The sequence below is a fragment of the Drosophila santomea genome, chromosome X (genome assembly GCF_016746245.2).
Source record: "Drosophila santomea strain STO CAGO 1482 chromosome X, Prin_Dsan_1.1, whole genome shotgun sequence".
In the NCBI taxonomy this organism is placed as follows: domain Eukaryota; kingdom Metazoa; phylum Arthropoda; class Insecta; order Diptera; family Drosophilidae; genus Drosophila; species Drosophila santomea.
This window is the reverse complement of record NC_053021.2, coordinates 647,487-672,346: the sequence shown is the minus strand read 5'-3', so window position 1 is coordinate 672,346 and position 24,860 is coordinate 647,487. Positions and strand designations below refer to the sequence as shown.

The 24,860-nt window shown below is 48.5% G+C and overlaps 2 protein-coding genes across 13 annotated transcripts in view; one reads left to right on the top strand and one right to left on the bottom strand.

The window, feature by feature from the left end:
- The window catches only part of LOC120457202 (uncharacterized protein CG43867), a 103,611-nt gene extending 79,753 nt beyond the window's left edge, over nucleotides 1-23,858 (top strand). For 4 of the 12 annotated variants that reach the window (XM_039644557.2, XM_039644559.2, XM_039644560.2 and 1 more), the window contains 10 exons: nucleotides 2,427-2,489; nucleotides 16,269-17,793; nucleotides 18,227-18,660; nucleotides 18,716-19,138; nucleotides 19,206-19,488; nucleotides 19,559-19,671; nucleotides 19,730-19,939; nucleotides 21,122-21,217; nucleotides 21,428-21,769; nucleotides 21,830-23,858. In XM_039644557.2, coding sequence (XP_039500491.1) covers nucleotides 2,427-2,489; nucleotides 16,269-17,793; nucleotides 18,227-18,660; nucleotides 18,716-19,138; nucleotides 19,206-19,488; nucleotides 19,559-19,671; nucleotides 19,730-19,939; nucleotides 21,122-21,217; nucleotides 21,428-21,769; nucleotides 21,830-23,089 — 4,749 coding nt within the window. In that variant the 3' untranslated portion in view covers nucleotides 23,090-23,858. Of the gene's footprint in view, nucleotides 1-2,426; nucleotides 2,490-4,660; nucleotides 5,865-16,268; nucleotides 17,794-18,226; nucleotides 18,661-18,715; nucleotides 19,139-19,205; nucleotides 19,489-19,558; nucleotides 19,672-19,729; nucleotides 19,940-21,121; nucleotides 21,218-21,427; nucleotides 21,770-21,829 lie in introns of those variants that run through there. The other 8 variants (XM_039644563.2, XM_039644566.2, XM_039644565.2 and 5 more) reach the window with 6 other exon arrangements.
- On the bottom strand, nucleotides 359-788 carry LOC120457213. The gene has a single exon (XM_039644581.1). It carries the CDS (start codon nucleotides 765-767, stop codon nucleotides 432-434), a length of 336 nt encoding a protein of 111 aa, XP_039500515.1. The 5' UTR covers nucleotides 768-788; the 3' UTR covers nucleotides 359-431.
- Nucleotides 23,859-24,860: the final 1,002 nt, after the last annotated feature.

Below are 24,860 nucleotides of genomic sequence, written 5' to 3'. Positions count from 1 at the left end.
AGTGTCTGAGGGAAAGCGGAGAGTGGCCACCTGCCACCTGCCACCTGCCACCCAGCCACTCCAGCAATTAATGCCAAATGTGTTCTGCTTAAGGCCTCCGACTGCTTCATTTCCTTCCAATTAAGTCGCCAATTGGCAGGCCAGAACGCCCCTGATTAAACAGGTGTACTGATGTACGGATGGGGACGGCAAAATCCGGTAAACCCCGGCAATCTTTCACGCACGCAAGTCGAGCCGAACTTTCTGCCTTCTCAGCTCTTTGCTTAATCCAATGCTTTGGCCAAGTTTTGTCGCAGCGGCGAAATGCCAGCCATCGCATGAAACTAACGCATTTCTGTTAATAGTCTATACAGTCGAGTCAGGGAATTGTGTAACATGTATTTAATGTCTTCGTCTTTTAGCGGGAAAAGACCATAACAATTTCCAATTGTCTAGAACTGGTCGGCAATATTTCTGACTGAACCAGTTGAGCCCGCTTCCTGGAAGGATCTGCCGTAAATCCGATCGTAGCGCTCCAAGGCCTCGTAGGAGACACGTGCTGGCCGCAAAGAGGGGCGCAGGTAGCCCGTCGATGGAGATGGAGATCCAGTCGGAGGAGCAGGAACTGTGTCGATCCTCCTGCGGCTCTGCTCCTGTTTGAGCTGCAGATCGGGCGCCTCATCGTCCAGGTCGGCGTTATTCCGCTGATGGGTGGGGCTGCTGGAATCCGCTTCGCAATTTCCCTGGGCTCTGATGCAGGCGAACAAGTCGCTCAGACTAGAGCACATATTGGTCGCTTCTGGGCGAGTTTGTCGGAGGTTTCCTCTCTTTTATAGTGGTTCCCCCTTTTTTATAGTCGATCTCCCCGGGCAGCTGTTTTTGGCCAATTAGTCCTCAACTTATTCATTAGATGACTAACTTGTATATGCTATTAACGGCTGATTAAGCTGCAAGCACTTGCTAACAATATTGGGGCTTTTCAGTACTTCTTTCAAGTAGGGGATTATGCTCCTCCACAGCCTACCAAAGGTTAACTCGACTTGAGCGGAGATGTATGAAAGCGTACCATCAAGTCAAGCTGACGGTTCATGCCACTTCCGCTCCCCATTCATCATCGGCCGAGGAGGCTCCTTTATATTTCGCACAACAATTTGACATCCATCAATCAATGGGCTCCACTTCCCCGTGCCCCGTACCCCGTGTCCCGAGTCCCGGCGCCCGCCTCCTTGACGGAGTGGCCACTTGAATGGCATAAAAAGCGGAAATTAATGCACTTAAGACATTCAAAATAGACGGCAGTCGATCTCTGGCGCGGTTCAAGTGGAACCCTTAGCGGCGTTTAACCAGCTTCCTCTGCGTCCTTCCTCCCTTTGGACTCCTGGGTTCCGTGGGCCACTTGGGTGATTAATTGGAAGGGAATGCCTCGAGGGCTCTTTCCGCGGCCGGCTTTTCACCTTTCCCAAATGACATGCCATTGAGTTGCTAAACGCGCGAAGCAAGCGACCAAGGGTGAAATGGGAACCGTTTTCCAAAATTATGGTAATACCAGGTGCAAGGAATCAGATCCCAGCGACAAGAATTGTATTAGCTAGAGAGCATTATCCCTATTAGCATTATCCCTATTAAATTGTGTGTCATTTCCCATGATTGATTCATTGATGGATTGATTCACCCACCGAGTGGCTGGGTGGATGATTCCCAGTGAGAAACCTTCCATGCTGAAAAATACCCAAAAAACATAAGAGACCGCTAAATAAATAGTCTTTCTTCAGTAGCTCAAACGCAATTCACCACACCGAAAAATACTGGGAAGTTCTACTTGGCAGGGTAGGTGTCCGCACTAAGGTGAATAATGTGTGGGAGGGTGTCTCAGATAAATGTATGCATCGGGTTGTAGTATCGGCTATGCAATTACACTGTAAATTTCTTTATTAATCACTTAAATACGAGGGGGTTTTGGGATAATCTGTTGGAAGTATTACCAATTCCTCTAAAGACTAAAACTAATTTAGTTTAAAAAATCTATTCTGTGCAGAAAAACCTTGTCTATCTGATACCCTTTACTTGGGCAATACATTTTCAGTATTAACACGCCTACCTGAAATATAGATGGCGACCGTTAATATTTTACAGATGTATTTAGCTACCGTAATGTATTCAGATCTTGTATAATAATAGTTAAGTTTTAAAAGTGGCAAAAAATTAATAAAATATATACTTAAGTACGTTTGCCTACCTGTATAAATATGTGAAATGAAACTGCAGAAACAGAATAAGACATTAATACTAGCCCCCAATGGTTAATGCTTAGTCATGTTTAGCTTCTGAAAATTAGAGGTATGTTCATTCCTTTTTCCGAAGATAAAGGGATGTATGTGTGTTCTGGTAACTGCAACGTTAACAATGATGAGTCTTAACCAACTCCCTTCCTTTCTTTTTACTTGCAGCTAACGGAGCTCGAACAACGCGTCATTGAAGCGGAAGAACGCGCCGAGGAAGCCGAAGATAAGGTAAGCCATTAAATGACTGGCAGCCCCCGCTTCTAATCCTTATCGCTTTGGTGGCGAAATTAAAACGAGGGCACGGGGATCCCGTCTATCCTGCACAGAGCCCCCAACACAGGGGGGCAGTTTAAAGGTGCAGGATGGAGGGTGGAGGGTGGAGGGTCCCCAGATTTTCATGACAATGCTGTTCTATGATGCTGGGTGGAGCAACTGTAGCTAAAGGGGGTGTTCGTGGAGCAGGGGGCCACTAGCAGCTGTGGCGCACAACAAAACAAGCAGACAGACACTGCGCGAAATGAAAAGAAGTTCAAAACATACGTACATGACAGTGCTAATAAGATTCAATCGAAGGAAAGATCTTAAGATACAACTACCAGTGATTTTTAGTTAACTTATCTATAAAATGAGGTTGTCAGAGTGTTCAGAGTTATGGTTTCTACTTCTACCTTGTGTTTTGTTGTGTACTACCTCTACTTCTGTGAAGGGATGTGTTACGGACTCCACAGCGTGTGCTCGGCACACAAGCCTACGTCGCATTCCGCCCAGCACGCAGTACTGAGTACCCCATGGCACCCAGTGCTCCCCCGGAAATACGCCTTAATGCGTTGGGGTTCGTGCGGCTGCAAGCGGAGAGAAGCTTTGCTGCCCCCCTGGCCACTGTGGCACATAACTACCCCGAAAGGACGAAACACACGGGCTGTAGATGTCCCCTTCCGATTGCCACAACTCCTCGTACTTACGCTTTCAATATCAAATGCGCATTGTTTGCATTAACAAGTCCCCGGAGCCTTTTGGCTTTGCCTAACGCAACACCCCAAAAAACAAGCGAAATGCAAATATTTACACCACCTCTCCCTAGCGACATTTAGTTCCGCCTCTGCACTGCCCAAAATAGGGGGCAAGTCCTGGGAAATTCCCGCCAGAAAGGCAAACATACGATTGTGCTGAATAGTTCTGATGGTGGAAATACGTTACCTCAAATCGAACAGCAAGCATTCTCTGTTTGAGACAACAGCCCATTTCTCTAAGTGCAATTCTGGCTCCCCCTCCCACAGCCAGATCACTGGAAGCTCAGAGAGATAGAGCTACCGTTGCCCGGCGATGTTTGCCTTGGATCCTGGGCCACCTCCGAGTCCCCGGCTTCACTTGGCTGTGTGCGCCATTCCCGGAGAGAGCAAGGGCACCCAGTCCCGGCGGACAAACTCCGGTAACCCCGGATACCTAACAAAGCGGGGCCAACCACTGTGACAAATTGAATTCTTGTTACTTTGTTTGTCCCGAGATTAAATTCATGTACAAACACGTGGATGCTAACTAGCTAACAGGCTGGGCCAGAATGGCCATAGCCACCCCGATTTCCCAGTTTTCCTCTAGTACTTACTCCCCTCCCCTTTAAATGGCCGGCAACCCTTCGGTTTTTTGGGGGCCAAAACCGTTAACAGCCTCGTTACTTATGCTTCAATTAGCCGTGCCGGGGCTTTAAAATGTGGTTAGCTCATTATAACTATTACGAGAGGAAGTGGAAGTGGGTGGAAAGCTATACAAGCGTTTCCGAGGGCGGATTCTTGGTGGATATCAATACAACATACCCGGGTCTTAAATGGATTTATGATAGCTTAAGAAACAACAATGTAGTTCACCATCTCACCAGCATTTCTCATCTATCTAACGATTGAAGTCGAATTATCGACATTGGGCCAACATTTTGACAGTCAAGGTCGAAAAGCAGGAAAAAAAAAAGCTTGGGAAATCTTAGAAATGCCATAACGCGGTCAATTAGGATTTTCCGACCGCCATTAAAAAGTGAGGTGACATGAGGCGAGCACATGGCACATGGCAGTATTGGAAAGTGCGGAAAGCGCCGGAAAATCGGCAAGGAAGGCGAAGCAAAACAAACAACAAGAACAACAAGCGGGTTAAACAACTCCCAAACTGTATTTCTAAGAACTGCAGCTCAAACTGTGCTTCTGGGGGGTTGCAAAGCTTGACAAGACCGCTGAGAGAGGAAGCGTAGCTGAGAGGGAGAGAGTCTTAAAGCAAAAGCCACCCCTAGAAAACAACAACACGGGCGCATAAACCCAAAACCTGAATGGAACACAGAGAACAAAAAGAAAGAAACAGCGTAACAAAAGGCAGAGCGTAAAAGTTGTGCAAAAGAAGACTTGTAGCTGCGCGGATCTGTCGAATTTGTTTTTCAATTGCTGGCCCCTAATAAGTACTGCCATTTTAGCAAAAAGTAAACCAACTTGCACTGCGAGTAGTTAACGGTTAGCCGTGATGAAAACGGGGTGAAGTCACCGCTGGGCAAACGAATAATCGGCACAAAACGCGCGCCCAATGCCCCACATAGCAGCACATAGCCACACATAAGAGTGAAAAGTGAGTGGCAGTGCGAAGTGAAGCGAATGTTTGCTGCGGAATATTATAAAACACGAAAGTGGAAAGGATGGCAGTAATCCCGAGATTTCGGATAGTGTGTGATGACAGAACAAATTAATGAACATCCTCGATTATAGGACATTGCATTATCGCATTGTACAACACCAACGCAGTGAGTTTGCGCAGAGAGAGCGAAGTAACAGTGTTCTCTCGAATTCGCTCTCGCTCCACGACAGCTGACTGGCGAAGAAGAAGGAGAGCGAAAGCAGCAGGAAAAGCGAAATGGGGAAGAAGCAGCAGCAGCCCAAAAGGACAGACAAAATACAATAAGAGCACGAAGTTAAGTAAACTAAGCTCGCACTTTAAATACATAACCAACAACTACGAGGAACGGTGCACGGGTGCCAGAACACACGAGGATTCAAAACACAACAAACACACATATCGAAATTAAGCCAAACAACAACAAAACGTCCATTTACAAAACAGCAACAACCAGGAAAAGAAGATAGCAAACCAAGAGGAAACCAAGAAAATCAAAAGAAAGAAAACGAAATTGTTACAGTGAAAGAAATCAGGAAATTGGGAAATCGGAAAACCATAAAGCGCACGCCGAAGTGCAACTGCAACAGTGGAATGCTGCAACTGCAACAAAGAAGTTAACGCACGAGAAACGGGATAACGAGGAGGGGGGAACAAGATACATATATTTCAAAATTCCTAAGCGAAATTCGCAGGTGACCCCCAAAAACATGTTGGAAAAGCGTTCTGTGGGAAAGCGTCGTCGCTATTGCGTCTGCTTTCCTCAGAAACAAAGAAGATACCAACAGCAACGACTGCATTAACAGCTTAAGGACTAGAACTAACAGTAACAGCATCTTTAACGGTAGTTAGCAGTAACGGTGAGAGTGCGAGCAGGAGGCAAGATCATCGAAAAACGCAACGAATCTCGAGAAACAACGAACAAACCCCCTTTTATGAATGGATAACTATAGGAAGAAGGTAAGCTTACCAAATGCACACATACGTACGTACTCATATTCTACTGAAAAGCGATGGAAATGATGAACCATTATGCCCAAGCATTAAACCAATGCATCCAAAACCAAGTGCCATTTGTGTGGAGAAGTGACGACCTGAGGAAAAGATCTTTATGAGTCGGAACTAATTTTACCCCATGTAAATTATGACTTTTTTAACATATCGAAGATGCCCTGCTTCCGCCCACCTGGCCATCTGACAGATTTCCCTTTGACTCAGATACAGTGGCTATTTTTAGAGCACTTCGGGATAGGTGGGGGTTGGGGTGAGAGGAAAGCTTTATTGTTGTGCACATGTCACATGACATTCCCCTTCAGCACCTGCAGCTGGCAATGCAATTAAACAATTCGCGTTTGAACTTTCAACCTTTCGGTGTGCTCGCTTAATGAAATGAAATCGCGAACTGGGTCAGCCTGTTGATTGAATATCTTTTTGTATAAATGCACTTATCAGCGAACCCGTCCGTCGTCATCTCTTTGATTGTTGCTTGATGAATGATGGCCACGCTCATTCCTATTCCAATTGCAGTTCCTATTCCCAATTCGATTTCTCTGCTGTGGGAGCTGCAGATTCAATTAACTTTCCTGCATCCGTGAGATACATTCGCATCCACTAGGATGATGCAGCCAGAGAGTAGTTGATTGATTGCCTCGAGACGCCGGGAGATGGGGTTGCGGGTTGAGGGTTGCGGGTTCTGGCATCTGGGTTTTCAGTTTTCAGTTCTCTGTTCTGGGCACGTGGATCAGCTGCTAAGCTTTCCACACTGACTACCCATTCATCTCCGGGTGCACATTGATTGGATGCGCCAGCCCCCGAGCAAATGGAGACATACACGGATGCACTTACTCCGCTGCATTGTATGTCGGCCACACAGTTAATTACTTTCGCCCATAATGGCAGACTTCTAATCCAACCGCATTCAGAGCTACCCTACAAACTGCCTGAGTTTATGCGATGCCAAATTGGAAAATAAATGTTACTTACAAGCCTTAGTATCTATCCGCAACACAAAGATCTTTTCTTGCAGGGTATTTGCAGTGCCGTTCCCTCTTCCCCTGACTTTTTGAGAGGGCTCTTTGATTGGGGAGATGTAAAGCGTTGGCGGACCCCAGTCGCCACCTTCCCCTTCCTGCCCCTTGCCCCGGTGGTTGTTGCTATTTAGTTGTTGAACATTGTTCCAGTTGAATTAATGATGCATGCATCCGTCATCGGAGTGCAGGCTAGTCGCCATCGTCTTGGTGGTTGTCTTGGCCTCCGCCGATTGCCACTTTCGCTTGAAGCCTCCGCACTTCGCCCACACTCTGCACTCCACACTCCACACCCCACACCCCACACCACATGCCCCATGCCCCACACCCCCATGCTCATACGGCCACATAGCCGCACTAGATATAGCCGGTGCCTTCCTGATCCCATGTGCCAGCGCCCCAGTCCCCAGTCCCCATCTCGCCCTGCTGATGTGCATTTGAAAAATGTAATGCGTTTATGCCTCGCCTCGAGTTCGCTCTCCCTCTTTTAGTATCCGTATTTCGTACCCATTAAAAGCGGATTACACGGAGAATGCCGCCTTCACATGCATCACAAACGCACTATTTCCTATTGACCAATATAAACCTCACAACCTAAGGTTTCACACATTCAGAAATAACTGCATAGCTTGACCAGGTAATACATTTAATTTAGGTTCAATTGAAATGAAAAGGGCGTTGCTGGACTCTTAACGAAAAACGCCCTGTGCCTAATGTCGTTTCTGGGATTTTTCTCCGCTGGTCTAAGTGGTTTCAACGCTTTGCCTTCTTTATTTTAATCTCGTCTGCAAGTCGACGACATCATTTGGCGGACTGCGGCTTTTGCCGCTAACACGCAGCAAGCAGCAAGCGGCAAGCAGCAACTTCTTGCGCCGCCAATGGAGCCACGCACCAGTCAAAAGACATGAGACGAGGGGCCGCATAAATATTTATAAAAATAGCGCGCAGAAGTCGCGACTCCGCCGGCAACTCGAGGCTGTGAATGATGTGATAGATATCCGCAAGATGCTTTTGTATCCATCGAGCGTCTCACGGCTCCATTGGGTCATCAAACTCACGGACGAGGTGTTACGAAATCAGGGAATCGGGTTAGTTTTTGGCCAGATGCAGCTTGGTATATATAGTTCATGTATAGTTAAAAGTCAAGTCCAAAGTGTTGGCTTAAATGCCAGTTTTGTGGAAGAAGGAACCCAACTGCGCCGCTTCGAGAGCGAAAGTCTTGGAGTGGAAAGTGTCTCCATCGGTTGGCCGCCATCCAGTCTGGAGGTTCTACATATATAACCATATATAACCATATAGCCCGGCTGTCTATCTGTCTGTCTGTCTGACTGGCTGCTGGTGGCTGGCACTCTGATGGATGGCAGAGCGACTGACTCATCAGTTTCGCCTTTGTGTGCGACTGCCGTTATAGCCGGCCTTTAATCAGGCAAATTGTTAACACCCACCGCAAACAATCAGCCAAAGAGCCAGCGCAACATGTTACATTTATTATGTGCAAAAAAAGAGGCAACACAACATATTTGGGCAATGGAAAACTGGCGGAACAGAGATAAATTGCCTGGCGCGACTGCTCCTATTCAACTTCGGTTGCGAAGCACACATATAATCTGACAAGTAACGAGCACCTGCCCTCCGCCCCAGTTTCCACCTACGAGGATTCCCCCACGGGACGCACCTTCGCCCATCTGACATCCGTCTCCAGCTGGATCGCTACTGTCCCGTAGTTGGCGGTTGGCAGAGGGCAGAGGGGTGTCCTAAGCTCGAATCAAAGTTTGCTGAGATTGAACGAGAAGAGTAGCCTCAGATGTCATAACCAAGTAGCTTTGAAAACAACAGAAAATCTGATAGCCTCGAATTCATAAGTACCCATTAGTTAGAGTTCACTGATGCAGTATCACTCCGCTTCCGATGTAATTGCCTCGAAAGCCACTAAACACCAAGTGCAAACACGCTCAGCCCGAGTGGACAAGGGCTCTATTCCGGCCAGGCCAGGACTCAGCATCCGAGGAGTATGGAGTACACGGACATGTGCTGGGATACGGGATTAGGGATACGAGATGCGAGATGCGAGAGGTGGTGGTGTATGTGCTCCTGCTCGATGCCACCCCAAAAATAAAACACGCACGCATCGCTGAAACTTCCCTCGGCGAATTTCCCTCTGCCAGCGCTGGCAGCACGAGGCATTTCCCCGAGCATTTCCCGCAGTCTTTTCGCTTCACTCCAGTTCAGTTCACAGTTTCGGTTTTAGTTCTTGTTGGCAGCTCGAGTCGTTCACTTCGCTGTTCGCAGTTCGCAGTTCGCTGTTTGCTGTTTGGTCCCCGTTTACATGCGCAACCACGCCGGTTAATTCACATTCGATTCATCTATTCCTTTTTTTTGCCGTGTCGCATATTTGCATACTACTGCCTCTGCGTTTCTGAAGTGCTTTGCAAGTCCGCGCGAAAGGACCAAGTACCGACTTGGAGTCGCCCTTCGCCGGGTGGCAGCCAACGCTCGCGATCAGCGGATCGGAAACCGGTTTTCCTCTGCTAGCCAACCGACCGACCTCCCCTTTCCAGATGCTTGCGAGTGTTTTTCATTCAGAGGGCTCTGTGCCGCAATCAACCCCGAACCCCTAGACCGAAACTTAACCCCTGTGCGACCCTGTGCGAGGCGAAGGACCTTTGTGCGATCTTATAAGAACCACCGAGTGGACTGGACTGCTTCAATGGCAATGAAAATGGCGAAAATTGCACAGTCAGCGGAAAAGGGCCGGCGCACACAATGTCCTCGATGTATGTACCATGCCCCGAGTGTAATTTTTGTTTTCCTATTCCAAAACTAGTGCGAATATCCCAACTGATTCCTGCTCCAAGATCTTGAGCTGCTACCACCCAACTCTTCATGGAAATCCCCACTCGCCAATGCGAGTGAAGAATTGAAAAACTGGCGAACAATACACCCGTCTTCTTTATGATAAGTATCCTGGCCCTTGTCCTCCTCATTGTCCCCTTCATTGAGTTTTTCCCCTGTTTTCCCCAGTTTTCCACCGCCGAGTGTCTTTGGCTGCTTCTTTCGTGTTGGGCCCCAGCTGTGAGCAATCGCAGCGAATGCTTCATAAAAATCTAATATTTATGATTTGGGGAAAAGTGGGAGAATGCGCTGAAAAGTTGACAAGACCCGAAAAAAAAACCATTTTATGCCAGACAAGAAATGGGCAAAATGGGGGAGCTGGAAAATTTCTTAATTGCTTACAAGTTGCGCTTTTTTTTTTTTGAGGAGACATTGTTGTCTGTTCTGCTCCACGATTAATTGGTATGACGATGGAGCACAGAAAAGGTCACTTTGTTATGGCCTTTCGATCGAGGACCAAAGTTTTGCCAACCTTTTCATTGATCGAGGACCAAAGTTTTGCCAACCTTTTCATTGATGGGATACCAGAAAAACAAAGATGAAGCACTGCATCCCCCATGTCGCTAGCTGTTACACTTGAATGCTTCATTTGTCAACGTTTTTTCGCCCACTGTGCCTGCAACAAAGGCATTTTTTCCAAATTAAAAACAGTGGCAGTGGAATAGGAACTTTTACCCCCTCAAAGCTTAAATTGTTTGCTCACGATTGCATATTTCAGCATTGAATCTGAATAGATTAGCCAATGTGATCCTAGATGCCATAATCCCACGAGCTAAAGAGCCCCTATTTTGTAACCCATTTTGTAACGCATCGTAGATAGTCATCGTATATAGAAAGCACATATATAGATGGCAAGAGCCATTTGAAGTTCGTGGGCTTCCCATAATTAAAGCTATCTTTCTTTTGGGCCCCCGGCAGGCAGTCGGTAGTTGCCTAATGAATTGAGTGGGCCGGAGTGGAGGGAAGCTCCATGATCGGAGTGGGAACTGCCAATCCAGTGAAGCGGAAAAGGCAGAATTTGCACCCCCGAAACAGAGGAAACTGGGGAGGCAGTTGAAAGTTTGAAGAATAAAGAATTCGTATAATACCAGGCCCATTACTTGCCCGGCGTCACAAGCAGTTGGCGTTGATTCCCCCCTAAGACTTTGACTGCCTTTTAATTCTTTATTTTTTGGATTGGATTGCGTTGGGTTGGGTTGGGTTTGGTTTGGTTTGGGCACGGCACAAAGCAAAATGAGGAAAGTTATTGAGTGGCGGCGAAATATAGCAGCGCATTTCCATTATTTTCATTCGTAGCCAGACTTGGCCAGTGCTCCACCTCCAACTGCTGCTCCTGCTCCTGTTTCTGCATCCCAGAAGCTGCCTCCTGTTCCTGCAGCGAATGCCCCTCCTGGACATTGTTTGCCTTTTCGCCTGGCTCGAGTGCAGCTCTCGACAATGTCGCAGCCCAGTCGAGCTGAAGAAGCGGAGAGAAAGCAGCTGTGAAGCTGGAAAATATCAACGTTTTCGGGGGCGGGAAACTCGCAGACTCCTGCCAGTTTGGTAGCCATAGCGACAACCTTACACTGCCAGTGGCAGACGACATTAGGCGGGGAGCCACGGAAGGCGGCTTTGAAGTGCTGGCCAAGTGCTCTTAAAGAGGGAACAAGCAAACAGTGCTACGGCCTGTCCTCTCCTGGCTTTTAGGAACCTTAAAGAACGCAGGTTGTGCGTTAGTTTTGATGCCGAGTGCCCGCAGAAACGCTGCCGGTTTAAACGCTGCAGAGTGTAAGAGCAAGCCCAAAGTAAGCAGCTTCCATAATTTCGCTATACGAGGATTTCCAAGAGGAGGAAAGTGCAGGAAAGCGGAGGAAAATGTAAGGAAAACAGAGCCCAGAGCCTGACTGCAAGTTGGGTCAAACTTTTATCAGGAGCGCGAAACTTTTGTCTTACTTTATTGTCTGGCAGATGGCGAGGCAAACTTGGCGCACTGCTCTTTTCAAAACTGATTAAGTTAAGCCGATCTGGAAGCGGGCTTTGATGGATTCCCCTAGAAGGCATCAAACGGTGTCTGCATTACAAATCAGAGCCAGTGGTGACCACCACCTCCTTGCAAATTGACCGCATATAAAATGGGAATGATGCGGGAATAATGCGCTGTTATAATGGATAACCTGGGTGGATAAACCTGGCAGATAAAAATATCTTCTGCCGCCCCAAAGGGATGATTCGCTCGGAGGACGCACCGAAGTATGCAGCACATGAGTTGTGGAGAGGGGGCGCTGAGAGTGGCGCTTTTAATTAAAACAATGCACAGACATCGTCACTCGCATTTATGTGTCGCATTTTATGATTCGCAAGTCATCCCTAGCAACTCGGAGTATATGCACCATGTGGGATTGCCGCGAACAAAGGAGCATATGACAGACTTATGTTCAAATTCTTATCGAGCTACAAGCATAATGCAAATCCAGCCATGGAGCAATAGGTATCTGCACGTCGAGATCACGTGCTGCACTGTTCCGCTGCTCCGTAATTTCTGTTGCATGACGGAGCAGTTGAGAGGTGCTGGCTAAACCAGGGAGCAGGGACAAGGGAGCAGGGAGCAGGGGCATAAACGGAGCAGCTCCAACGGGCATCCTTGTGGAGCTGCATGAAGTTGTCATGTATCTTGCGCATTTTTAATTTCAAAGCTGCCAAAACATGACGCAAATATTGACATTGACTGTAATGGAAAAATCATTCGCAACAGAGAGGCAGCTTTGCCCAGGAAGACGCCATCCGTGTGTGGGGATTAGCTTAAGGATCAAGCAGTTTGGGGAGACTAGTTACAGGGAGTTACTTGGGGCACTTGCTCGTCCCGATCAGCTGGATACTCATGTTGTGACAACAATGCGTAGCAGGTGCACACGAAAATCGAATCTGGATCTTCATCTTGGCGGCGAACAGCTCAGTAAACTGCAAATCAATTTGCCGTTCGGTTTCTCCTCCATGGCCAAAGTCGATGACTGGAAGCAAAGATATGGAGCTCTTTGAGTGCTGGACTGCTGGAGTGGGTAGCACCAGATAGCAGATAAGTGTCAGTTCTGCCAGACTGTGGGACGACTGCAGGAGGAGGCACGCGCCACGTCGTGGAAGGGGGGAAGTTGGAAAGATGGGAAGATGGGTATTTCATTCATTTTTTCGGGGAACGAGGGCGGCAACAATATTTTATGGAGTGTTTTCCTGAGTGGCTCTGCTGTACTCCGCTCTCCCGTGCTCTTGTGCTTCTCAAGCGGCTGCCGCTTTGTTGACTATAAATAACAATGGAATCATGACTCCAAATTAAACGTTGCAGGGGAAAAGGGAGCGGGGGAAGAGGCCACTGCGATAAGACCGAGGAGCAGGAGGCTGTTTGCCCAAGAAGTTGAACGAAACGAAACGAAACGCGAGGAACGGAAAAGTATACATATGTACTTACATGTGTGTATACAGGGAAAACAAATGCGAGGATGCAGTGGAGGAAGTGGCCGAAATCCCAAAGGGGGTGGACTTTGTTTGAGTTGTGGCTCACTTTGAGGCGTATCAACAAATTGCCCGACAAGGGCAACGAATTAGTTCTCCGGAAAGATTCCCGATACTCTGGGACCACAAATTTGCTTACATATGGTATATAATATAGTGAACTACTGCGAGCACTTACCAAAGTTCGTATACTCATATTCAAGACATAATTTCCTCATCAGCCAGAGCCACAGCTTCTGCATTATAGGCAGATTAATCATCGTTACACTATTGGCTTTGGCTTGATAGAGGACACCCACTGGGATGACCCTTTCAGCCAGCCAGCCAGCCAAGTGACTCACTTCGCCCCTTCCGGTTCAGTCTGGCCATAATGGCGGAGTGTCGTTAGTCATCTGCTGAGTAGCAAAGTAGTGGAGAAGTGGGGAAGCCCAGGAAACCCCACTTCGGTCGCCCAGCTCCACTTAATTGCGTCTGCTCATTTAGTCATAAAACCCGGATGCAAGCTTGGCCGGAGCACGGAGCAATACGGAGGAGCGCCTGTTGGGGGAGCAGCTGCAGTGTGGATGGAAGGACATCCCTCCACTTTGGCGCAGCAAATTCAATTCAAATTTTATTCAAATACTCGCTTATTCATTCATCTTTTTATCGTCTTGAGCTTAGCTTGTGGAATTTATTCTATTGAGCACATTTTTCTGGCAGCTTCCACCCTCCCATTCACCCATTCACCCATTTTCCCGTTTTCCCGTTTTGAAAGCTCCTTCTCTGTGCGGCATAATCCGATTGTGCGTTGGGGCAAATTATTGTCGGGGATTTCTGCGCTTTTCCTTTATAGTATTGCCTCAGAAGGGAACTTACGGCAATGTGTGCGACTTATGCCAAGTGGCAGACTCTGCACTACTTGCTACTTGGGGGCTATGTCCTGTGCAGCGGGCAATAAACGTGTCATTCTGCAGTGGAACAGAACTCCTAAATTTGCATTTTGTGACAGTTGCAGGCTGCTATGCTAAAGTCTGTCGTTGGACGTTGGACATTCGAAAGAAACCCGTTCGCAAGCAGTTATCTTGTGTCAGATATTTCAGGATTAAAACACATGGCTAAACAAATGGCATATGTATTTAAGTTGGAATCAAACTCGGATAGTGAGTAAGTGCTGTTTTGCTGTTCGAATGGCAGCTGTGTGTGAGTGAGGCTGCTCCACAGCCTTGCGCATCGCATAAAGCAATCGCACTGCAGATCGCAAATCCTACAACGAAAATTGCCAGGATTTGGCTGTCTGGCTGACAGGATTCCTTAGATTGGAAAGCAGCTGTGGCGTCTGCGAATCTAGCAAGCGCATGTAGATAAAGTCAACTTACTGTCTCAGCCGACCGTTTTTACCGACTTCGATTGGTTCTTTGTTTGTTTTTGGGGCTCAAAGTTTCGCACGCCTAAATGCAGGCAATTCATTCGATTCATTTTATGGCGAGAAGACAAGTAGAGATGAAGCAGCCAAGTTTTCCGTGTCTGAACTTTGCTGCCTGGGCCATTAAACAAGCCATTGCCAGCGGTCCTCTGGCCTCGAGATTTCGTCTTAGCGGTTTAGGCGCAGCCCGATTTCATGGCTCAAGTTTCGGGAAACTTGCTCGCTGCTCTGTGATTTTCCCCTTTTTATGCGTTTAAGATTTCGGCGCTTTAGCAAGTTCAACTTGCTGCTCGGGCGATAGTTTCCCTGCAAGTTTTTGGCCAGCCAGGATTTCTTTATTTTTTGTTTTCCGCCACCCGAACTGGCATACACTTTTTCCAGCACTTGCACTTTGCATGTCCTTAACTCTTGTCTATTGTGCTCCGCCTCCGAACTGTTCTCATCCTCCAGCTGCTGCACATGGCGTATCCCATTACCAATAAGCAATCTCCTCCCAGCTGCTCACTTGGCTCACTCCCTGACTCCCTGACAGGCATAAACTTTGGCCTTATAGATAGACGAGAAAAGCTGGGCTCCAGCAATGGTGTGGGAGAGTTCCAGGCGCAGGACTGGCAGGGCTTTGACCGCTTTCAGAAGCAGCCTATTTTTGGCAGTCCGTCCACTTTTAACCAGACGGCCATCTGCTCACACGGACATGTATTCACCTGTATCGCCCATAAACCTGGGACCCTTTTTCCAGTATAGTCACATTTCAATGAAACAATTGACCCATTTGCGAGGCACAATCTCAGCTGGCAACTAAAAATGCATTCGGATACTGGGAGGTAAGCCTTCTGCTAAGGAAGGGAATATATGGTGGCACCTTCTTGTTTTTCCTCGGGAAAAATCCTTCTGCTTCGATTGCCTCTGCCCTCTGCTCATCCTGCCTCCATTGCTCCACTTCTTAACCCTGTGACCCTTTCCACCCACCACCCTCCATCCTTCCATGGTTTCCGGCTTTGTTTAGGTGTCAGTGCGGTTTCCTGGCGTGCCAAATGAAGTTATTTCTTTCCTGTCTTCCTGTTCTTCTGCCCCGTGTTCTCCGTGGCAGTTGCATTACTTGCAAATTGTTGTGTAACCATAAAAATACTTATTTCCTGGGGCGCTGGCATGTGCCGAGCTCATTCCCTGGCCATTTCCACCAATACTGCCAGTGGCATTTTGCTGTGGAACTGCTGTGGAACTGCAGTCGGGTCGCCACCATCGCCTCTTAATTACACAAGTTCCTGGCCAAGCAATAGGTGCAGAGCAGGATGATCGAACGCCCTTTGCAGGTGTCCGTCCTAATGGCTTAATGCTGTATACTCGTATAATATAAGTACAGAGTATCTGTCTTCTCCACCAGCAGCCGCTAATCCCTTGGGCGGCGTACGAGTTTATGTGTAGCTATTAGACCCTGTCCTGGTCCTGAACTTTGTCGGGACTTGGTGTGAATTTAATTTAATTTGGAAAAGTTTGCTCTGCGAGCAGTTTGCAACTCGAGTAACCGCTTCCTTTCCTTTCCTTTCCTTTCATTTCCAGGTGCGTGCCATGGAGCAGCGGCTGAGTGAGTGGCCCAAGCCACCGCCCCAACAAGCTCAGCATCCGCATCCGCATCCGCACTCACACTCGCATCCGCATCCGCACCAGCCCATCCCCAGTCATCCGCAGGAGCAGCAGGCCAAGAACAGTTGCTCGCCCAGCCATCAGACAGGTGGAGGTGCGGCAGCAGGACCAGGAGGACCAGCAGGAGCAGCAGGATCCAGTTTACCGCCCACCCAGGAAACTGAGAAGACCATCACGTCCCTGGAGATCCAAGTGGAGGAGCAGAGACAGCTGCGACTGCACGACGCGCGACAAATCGAAGCCAAGGCGGCCAAGATCAAGGAGTGGGTAAACAACAAGCTCCGCGATCTCGAGGAGCAGAACCAGCTGCTGCGCGAGCAGAACGTCAAGTGCAATCAGCAGTTGGAGCTGCTCAAGAATCACATAGCCAACCAGTCCCAGCGGCACAGCATTGTAGGTCCAGTGCGGAACAGCCTAAGCCTAGACGTCCAGGATTTCACCGGGTCCGGTTCGAATCCTGAGCACCGGAGGAGAAGCGAGAGCCTAGATCCCCAGGAGATCATTGGCCGACCCTTGACCAGCTCATATCCCCATCACCAGCACAGGAGAAACCTCTCGATGGAGCCGCAGGAACTGGAACGCAATCTGGTGGCTGCGGTAGACGGGTTAACCCTGGCTCCACTGTCCAGCATCTCCAGTAAAGCGCCCGGAGGAATCTCCACTGAATCTGGGCAAGTCACCAGGCCCGACAGCTCCGACACAGATACTGCCCACGATTATGCAGAGATCTACACACCATCCTGCGAAAAGCTGCCCGCCTGGATGAAGAACAACCCGGCTCTCATGGCTAGTGGTGGCAACTCCAGCACCACCACAACCACCACCAGTGAGCTGGGTGTGCCACGGCCTCCGACGCCACCGCTGCATCGGTTTCCCAGCTGGGAGGCGAAGATCTACCAGGTGGCGAACGATGGACTGGCAGGTGCGGGAACGGGAACGGGCACAAGCACCGCGGAGAGTACGGCCAGCCAGGAGCCAGATATTCAGGACGGGATGGGCACCAATCTCTCCAATGGCCGGCGGCATGGTCACAGTCATGGATCAGGAACTGCAACCGGCACTGGATCGGGAACAGGAACCGGTGATGGACACGGTACCCTGGGCAGCACGCCGGGCACTCCGCTGCCACCGTCGCGGCAACAACAAACCGCCAGCGGCGGCTTCTGTGATATATCCGTGCCCGTCTACGCAACCGTAAAGGGTCGAGCCTCGCAAATCCGCTCGATGCCATTTACGGGCGATTCGAGCGACGACTCCAGCGACGGGGAAGACCACGCGGTCATGCTCACCCACCACTCGCACAACTCCTCGAGCACGGACAACACGGAGACCTCTACCTCCGGCAGCGCATCGAGCCCCTCGAAGAGCCTGAAGACTTCCTCCAGCTTGAGTCCGGCCAAGCGAAGTGGTTCGGAGAGCCCCAAGAACGCGAAGGCGCGTGGTATGTTCCATCTATGTTTCATTTAAACCCCGTTGTTGCCCCCATTAGTACGTTGCCCTCTCCTGGGCTGCGCCACCTTTGAGCTAACACAACTCGACGCACCAACACCAATTAACACATACCTGAAGTAGTAACTCGTAAGCTCCCAGCTCCTTGCTTCCAAATCCTAAGTGCCCTTTGAAAGTATAGTCTTAGAAGTACTATGAATTCCTGCAGCTTCCCATCCTCATCCCAACTTGATATCCCGTCCCGTATCCAGTTTCTAGCTTGCCTGCTACTCTAGCTATCCCCTAGAAGACATCCCGAAATTATTGAAGAAACTAATTGTGTGTGTTCTAACAACTTGCGATTCTAACCACTTTTGCCATCAATCAACCATTGCCAACCGAATAACCAAATAACCAAATAACCGCCATCCACCCATCCTCCGCAGTCCACATCCAATCACGCACACCCGCCACGCTCTCCAGCCACATTAACCAGCATCTCCAACCATCGCCACACCAACACCAACAACACCACCACCACACACTGTCCCACCAGAGTCGTAGCCACCAGCTACCAGGGGCCTACTCGGTGACCTCGTCGAGTGGACAGTTGAGTCTGCCTCGCTACCACGCCCACGCCCACGCCCATGCCCACGCCAATGCCCATGCCCTTCAGCCCGGCAACCTCCCCACCCCCCTCCAGCACATGCGAGGCACAGTAATTTCAGATCTCTCCTTTGAATCAGGCCTCTCGGATGACTATGCCTTGCCCCCCGACGCCGTATCGGAGTCCACGTGCATGGATGCCTCGATGCCATCGCTGCTTATGCGTCAGTCCTACGTGGACTCGCCCAGCAAGAAGATTGAGTCGCTGGAGAAGGTGAGTGAACTGCCCATGTTAGAGTTCCATTGCTTGACCGCTCACTGTTTTTCAGATGGGTCACCTGGCGAAGCTCGGTGGCAAGTTGAAGACTTGGCGCAAGCGCTGGTTCGTTTTGAAAAACGGCTCGCTCAACTACTGGAAGAGTCAGCACGACGTGCAGCGGAAGCCACAGGGCCAAATCCAACTGGATGAGGTCTGTCGAATCAATCGCGCGGAGGGAGCCTCCACCTTCGAGATAGACACGGGCAAAAAGGTCTACTACCTCACCGCGGACTCGCACGCCACCATGGACGACTGGATACGGGTGCTCCAAAACGTGCAGCGGAGGAACGCCACCAAGCTGCTGCTCAGTCGCGACGACCAGAAGCCCACCGTGCAGGGCTGGGTGACCAAGGTGAAGAACGGCCATCCCAAGAAGTGCTGGTGCGTGCTGTTGGGCAAGATGTTCCTCTACTTCAAGGCTCCGGCAGAGACGGTAACTAACCACTCGATAGATAAATGTGTAAAGGTTCAATAACCCTATTCTTTTGTAACCCTAACAGAATCCCCTTGGCCAGATCAATATGCGAGATGCCCGAGTTGAGGAGGTAGAGCACGTTTCTGACTCCGATTCCGAAGAGCGAGAGGACGCCGCCCAGGATCAGGCTAGACTCACAGTTGCCATCTATCCAGCGCACCAGGGACCAACTTACCTGATCCTCTCCGGCAAACCGGAGCGAGATAACTGGCTCTATCACCTAACTGTCGTGTCTGGCGGCGGCCCAAGTGCTGGCACGCAGTACGAACAGCTTGTCCAGAAGCTCATGGAGACCGACGGCGATCCTAGTGAGTCTTGCATGCGTAGATGCCACTCCCAAAACATGGTAACCCCCAATACCTTCCAACTTATTTGCAGACTGTGTTCTGTGGCGCCATCCCATACTGCTGCACACCAAAGACACCATCACGGCCCCGCTTTCCTCCATGCACACGGAAACCATGCAGCCGGAGGCCATCAAGCTCTTCAAGGTGAGTGGGTCCCTCGTAAAGTGAGTGATGCATTGTAACCCAATATTTATTTCCACAGAGTATTCAGCTGTTTATGTCGGTGGCGGTGAACCAGCCGGGCATCGACTACCACGTGGTGCTCGCCCAGAATGCCCTGCAACATGCGCTGGATATGCCCGAGCTACAAACGGAAATGATCTGCATCCTGATCAAGCAGACCTCCCGCCACATGGGCCAGAAGCTCAGTGTCGGCGTCCAGGTAAACAAGAAGCTGGGCAAGCAAACGCGCGTAAGTTTTTCAGTTGCAAAGCTTCTTATGTCCTCCAAAAATCTTCCTTCCCTGATCCTGCATCCCCTTGGATATGTTTAGTTGAATGTCCTTGTTTTTTGGTGTAGACACTCCTCCCCAATTCCTCATTAACAACTTGCAATGCAATAACAGCCCCAGAGAGTCTCGCAAAGAGTGCCTCGAATAGGTATACTTTTTACCCAAAAGTAGGTATTGCCAGCCAAAAAAGCTTTGCTTCAAGGAACCAGCTTACGAACGGTTTATTCAAAATATCATACCTAACCATATAGCATACTTAACAACTTAACAATATATCAAACATACATACCCCACACTATCAGCTAACAGTACCTAACTAATCTAATTGTGCATGCTAAACTAAACCTAACTAATCTAATCTAGTCTCTTACTTTCCAGTAACTCGTTTGCTTTTCAGTTTCCTTTAGTAGCTCAGACAACAAATTTCCCCCATAACTGTCAGAAATGTTTCTGTATGTACATATATATAGCTTTCAGTACGTTACCGTAAAACTTTCTATATCATCAAGTGCGAAAGAGAACCAAACAGCTCATTGTATAAAGTATTTGCTGTAAATTTTACAAAACCAAAATATGAATACACGAACCACAAAACCACTAAAATCACTCAAAACTACTTATCAGACATTACGCTGCCTTTCAATACCCTTTATATTTGCCGGTGATGGCGATTTAAGCTCTACTTGGTTTTGTGTTTCCTCAATTTTTATAAGGCTGTCATGATTTTCCTGCTTCTTCAACCACATAACCTTCAACCTTTATAATTCGCTTTGAATGTGCTCTATGTCTGTGCCTTTGTGTCCTTTGAATCCTTCGCATTAAGCTTATTGAACGAATTGAATATATCGAAGCAATACCGTTACACAACACTGTCAACAGAAAACAACATCAACATCAACATCAACCACAAAACAAATCAAAATCACCAAAAACACCACCAATTAATGATGAGTAACAAATTGATCAGAAATGTTCTCTGGCTTCTTTTTTCTCCATCTTTTTGTTGCATTGCGTTGCGTTGCGTTTCGAACGTTGCGTTTCCGTTGAATGTGTATAATCGCGTATAATCGAATCGAATCGAACCGAACCGAACCTCAAAACGTTTTTCAACACTGTACGAACGACCGACCCCGAAATTTACAGCAACTACTGTTGTGCGCCACCCAAAGCCTATTCACCTGTGATACCCAACAGGCGGGCCATGCCCAAGCCAACGGCAGTTCACCCACCTCCATACAGGTATGCGGGGAAATTTATGGTCTTTCCAACTTAACGTACCTTACACTACCACCTAACGGTCTACTTGCTACTCTTTGTTGTGCGAGTACAGTTGCGTTCAATTTCCGTAGACACTTAGTTGTAACTTTCCTAACCTCACTTCTACTAACTCTACTCAAACCCCCAACACCGAATCCCACGCGAACTCATTTCTCATTGCCACCTTTCTAGGCGCCATCCGCCACGCCCATAATCGACTGCAAGAGCAACCCGCCCGTATACAGCTTCGTCCAGGGCTGGCAGCTCCTGGCACTGGCCGTGTCCCTCTTCGTGCCGCGTTCCAGCCGCCTCTTGTGGTACCTCAAGCTCCATCTGTCCCGGAATGCGGACACCAAAACCGAGACGGGCAAGTACGCCGCCTACTGTGAGCGTGCTCTGGAAAGGACCTTGAAGAATGGAGGGCGCGAGACGAAACCTTCGCGGATGGAAGTGCTGTCGATTCTGCTGAAGAATCCCTATCACCACTCCTTGCCGCACGCCATCCCAGTGCACATGATGAACAGCACCTACCAGGTAAGAGTTTGAGTATTTGAATGGTAAAACAAGATTAACTATTCTGTATTAAACCCGCAGGTGGTTTCCTTCGATGGATCCACCACCATCGAGGAGTTCCAGGCCACTTTGGCTCACGAGCTGGGCACAAGGGATGCCACCAACGGGTTCTGCCTGTTCAGCGACGATCCTATCGAGAAGGACTTGGAGCACTACCTGGAACCGCTGGCCAAGTTGTGCGACGTGATCAGCAAGTGGGAGACGGCGCTGCGGGAGAAGGGATCAGGCAAGTTCGAGAACTCCCGGGTGATTCAGCTTAGCTACAAGAACCGTCTGTACTGGAAGCACACCATCAAGTGCGAGACAGATAAGGAGCGTTTGCTACTCTGCTATCAGACCAATTCCCAGATTGTCCAGGGCAGATTCCCCCTGTCCAGAGAGCTGGCTTTGGAGCTGGCCTCGCTAATGTCCCAGATCGACATGGGCGACTATTCGCTCGAGAAGTCAAGGGATGTGGGTGTGGGCCTCAAGGGTCTGGACAAGTTCTATCCGTACCGCTATAGGGACGCCCTAGGTGCCGAGCAGCTGAAAGATGTGCAGGAGCTGCTGGTCTCCAAGTGGATGCTCCTCAAGGGCCGCTCGACCTTGGACTGTGTGCGCATTTACCTCACCTGCTGCCGGAAGTGGCCGTACTTCGGAGCTTGCTTGTTCCAGGCGAAGCCCAGACAGAATCCCGAATCCAACGCCGCCTCGGGAGCCACCCCGGTAGCCTGGTTGGCTGTCGCCGAAGATGCTCTCAATGTCCTCGAGCTGTCCACAATGGCTCCGGTCGCCAGGTATCCCTATAGCTCCGTTATGACCTTTGGCGGTTGCCAGGACGACTTCATGCTAGTGGTTTCCCACGATGACGGCGGAGGCTGTGAGCAAAAGCTACTCTTCGCAATGAGCAAGCCGAAAATATTGGAAATCACACTGCTGATAGCAGACTACATGAATGCCCTGGGACACACGGTGCCCGGCACTCCGCAGATGAACTCTCTGACCAGGAATGGATCGCATCGCTCACTGAGAACCTCCCAACGGCCGACCCTGGGTGGTGGCTCAGCGGTGGCCACCGGGTTCTCTACAAATGCCACCACAACGGCCCACAATACGCTCAATTCGCATGCGACACACACGCTTAACTCAAACCACTCGCACACGCTAAGCAGCTCCCATCACGCCGGCGGCGGGAGTCAGCCGGGCACTCTGAGCTCGGGTCATCACCAGCACCACCATATCCAACAGCACCACCAGCCCGATATCCTGAAGAGCACGCCGGATCACCAGCGGATTAAGTAGATCTGAGCACGATTGGAGGACGATTGGCTCCCTACAGATCGAGGATTACAGAAGAGATAATCAAAAATGGAAGAGGAGCGAAGAGCGGGGAATGGGAGTCAGCGAATTCCAGCTAGAGGATCACACATTGTACATAAACGTGGAAAATCACAGCTAAACAGACATATACAACTAACAGATACATATGCACCAGCCTAGTGGCTACCAGTATGAAACTAAAGATAGAATGATATAAAGATAGAAAGATATACAGATAGACGGATAGCGATAGCGGTAGAAATACGACTTAGCCTAATCGGCCTGGGATGGACCTTCTTCTCCTTGCGCACCACTCACTAAAGTTATTTTCTAAGCTAACGACGGTACTCGTACTCTAAACCTACTTTGTAAACCGCAGCAGCAAGCATATATATACCTATATATATATATATATATTATATATTATATATTATTTTTTTGAATAGTCCTAAGCCCAGCATACCCGAAAGTGGATGAGGTATGCGAAGAAACGAAGCAGAACAAGAATCTCAACGTTTAGATTGTTCCTGTCCTATTTATTTGTATTTTTTTTGTTAGTTTAAAGCAACATACAAGCAACGGCAATGCAAAACACACCTATATGATATGAAATGATATGTTCGAGTGTTATTGCTCTTCGATGCTTTTTAATGAATCTCAATTTGTAATTGTCCCTCCATGCGCGAAACTGCCTTCTGAATTTGTAGATGTCGGAGCCAAGAACGAGAGAAATATAAATATACAAAACGAAGCCAAAAATGGAATCAAGCGAACTAGCATTAGCAGAAACCAATCGAGAAAAGCAAATATTTTTTAAAGAATTTTTGAGCCTAGTGCAGGACGGCTCGGCTAACAACCAAGCAGCATCCCCATCTATACCTATACCTAAATGTTATAGTGTAGTTACGCCCCGCCCGCCCGACTCCTATGGTTTCCGCTTCAACTCAAATTTTATAGAGCACGTATTTAGTTTTCGAACGCGTTTTTAGCCACTTCAGTGTCAGGACTCACATGGGCAAATCCCAGTCACCAGAGCTTCTTCAGCAGAATACTCGGAAATCAGAGCAGGCAACCAGATTCGGTAGATCATTACTTTGCCCAGTTTTGTGCAGTTAATTTTGGCAGACTTTGTCACACAACCACAGACCCACAAGAGCATATGCATTCATAGAGTTATAGAGGGAGCGTATATATGTATTCGGATTCGATATTTAACTAAAATTATACACACCAAATTACGATATAGCAGTGTATTTGGCAACAGCGCATTTTTTTCCTAATTGTAAAGATTTGATATTACAAATTTATATGCGCCGAGACGCAACGAACACGGAAATTCAGCGAGACGAGATGGGAGATGAGAGGTGAGAGGTGAGGATCGAGCAATTCATTGGGAAGAATCGTGAATCGTAATCGAAGGCTTGCAAGTGGATATAAACTATATAGGCGAATGTATCACATCACACTCAGTGAATCGAAATATATATAAAGGGAAATTAACGATTAAAACTAAACCAAAAACCAGCTGCCGTTTCTATGCTTCGGGCTTGGGATTGGGTACACAGATTCGCAGAGCACAGTTTTGTGTTCGCTTTATTAAACAACGTAATTGATTTATTTGCCTTAATTTTATACATATAAATTGCCTAAAACTGTTATTGTTTACTTTCATTTCATTTCTTTTGTTTTCTTTTCTTTTTCTTTGTTTTTTGCGGTGTTCTTGCAGTTTGTATCAATCACCCCGCCGGATTTG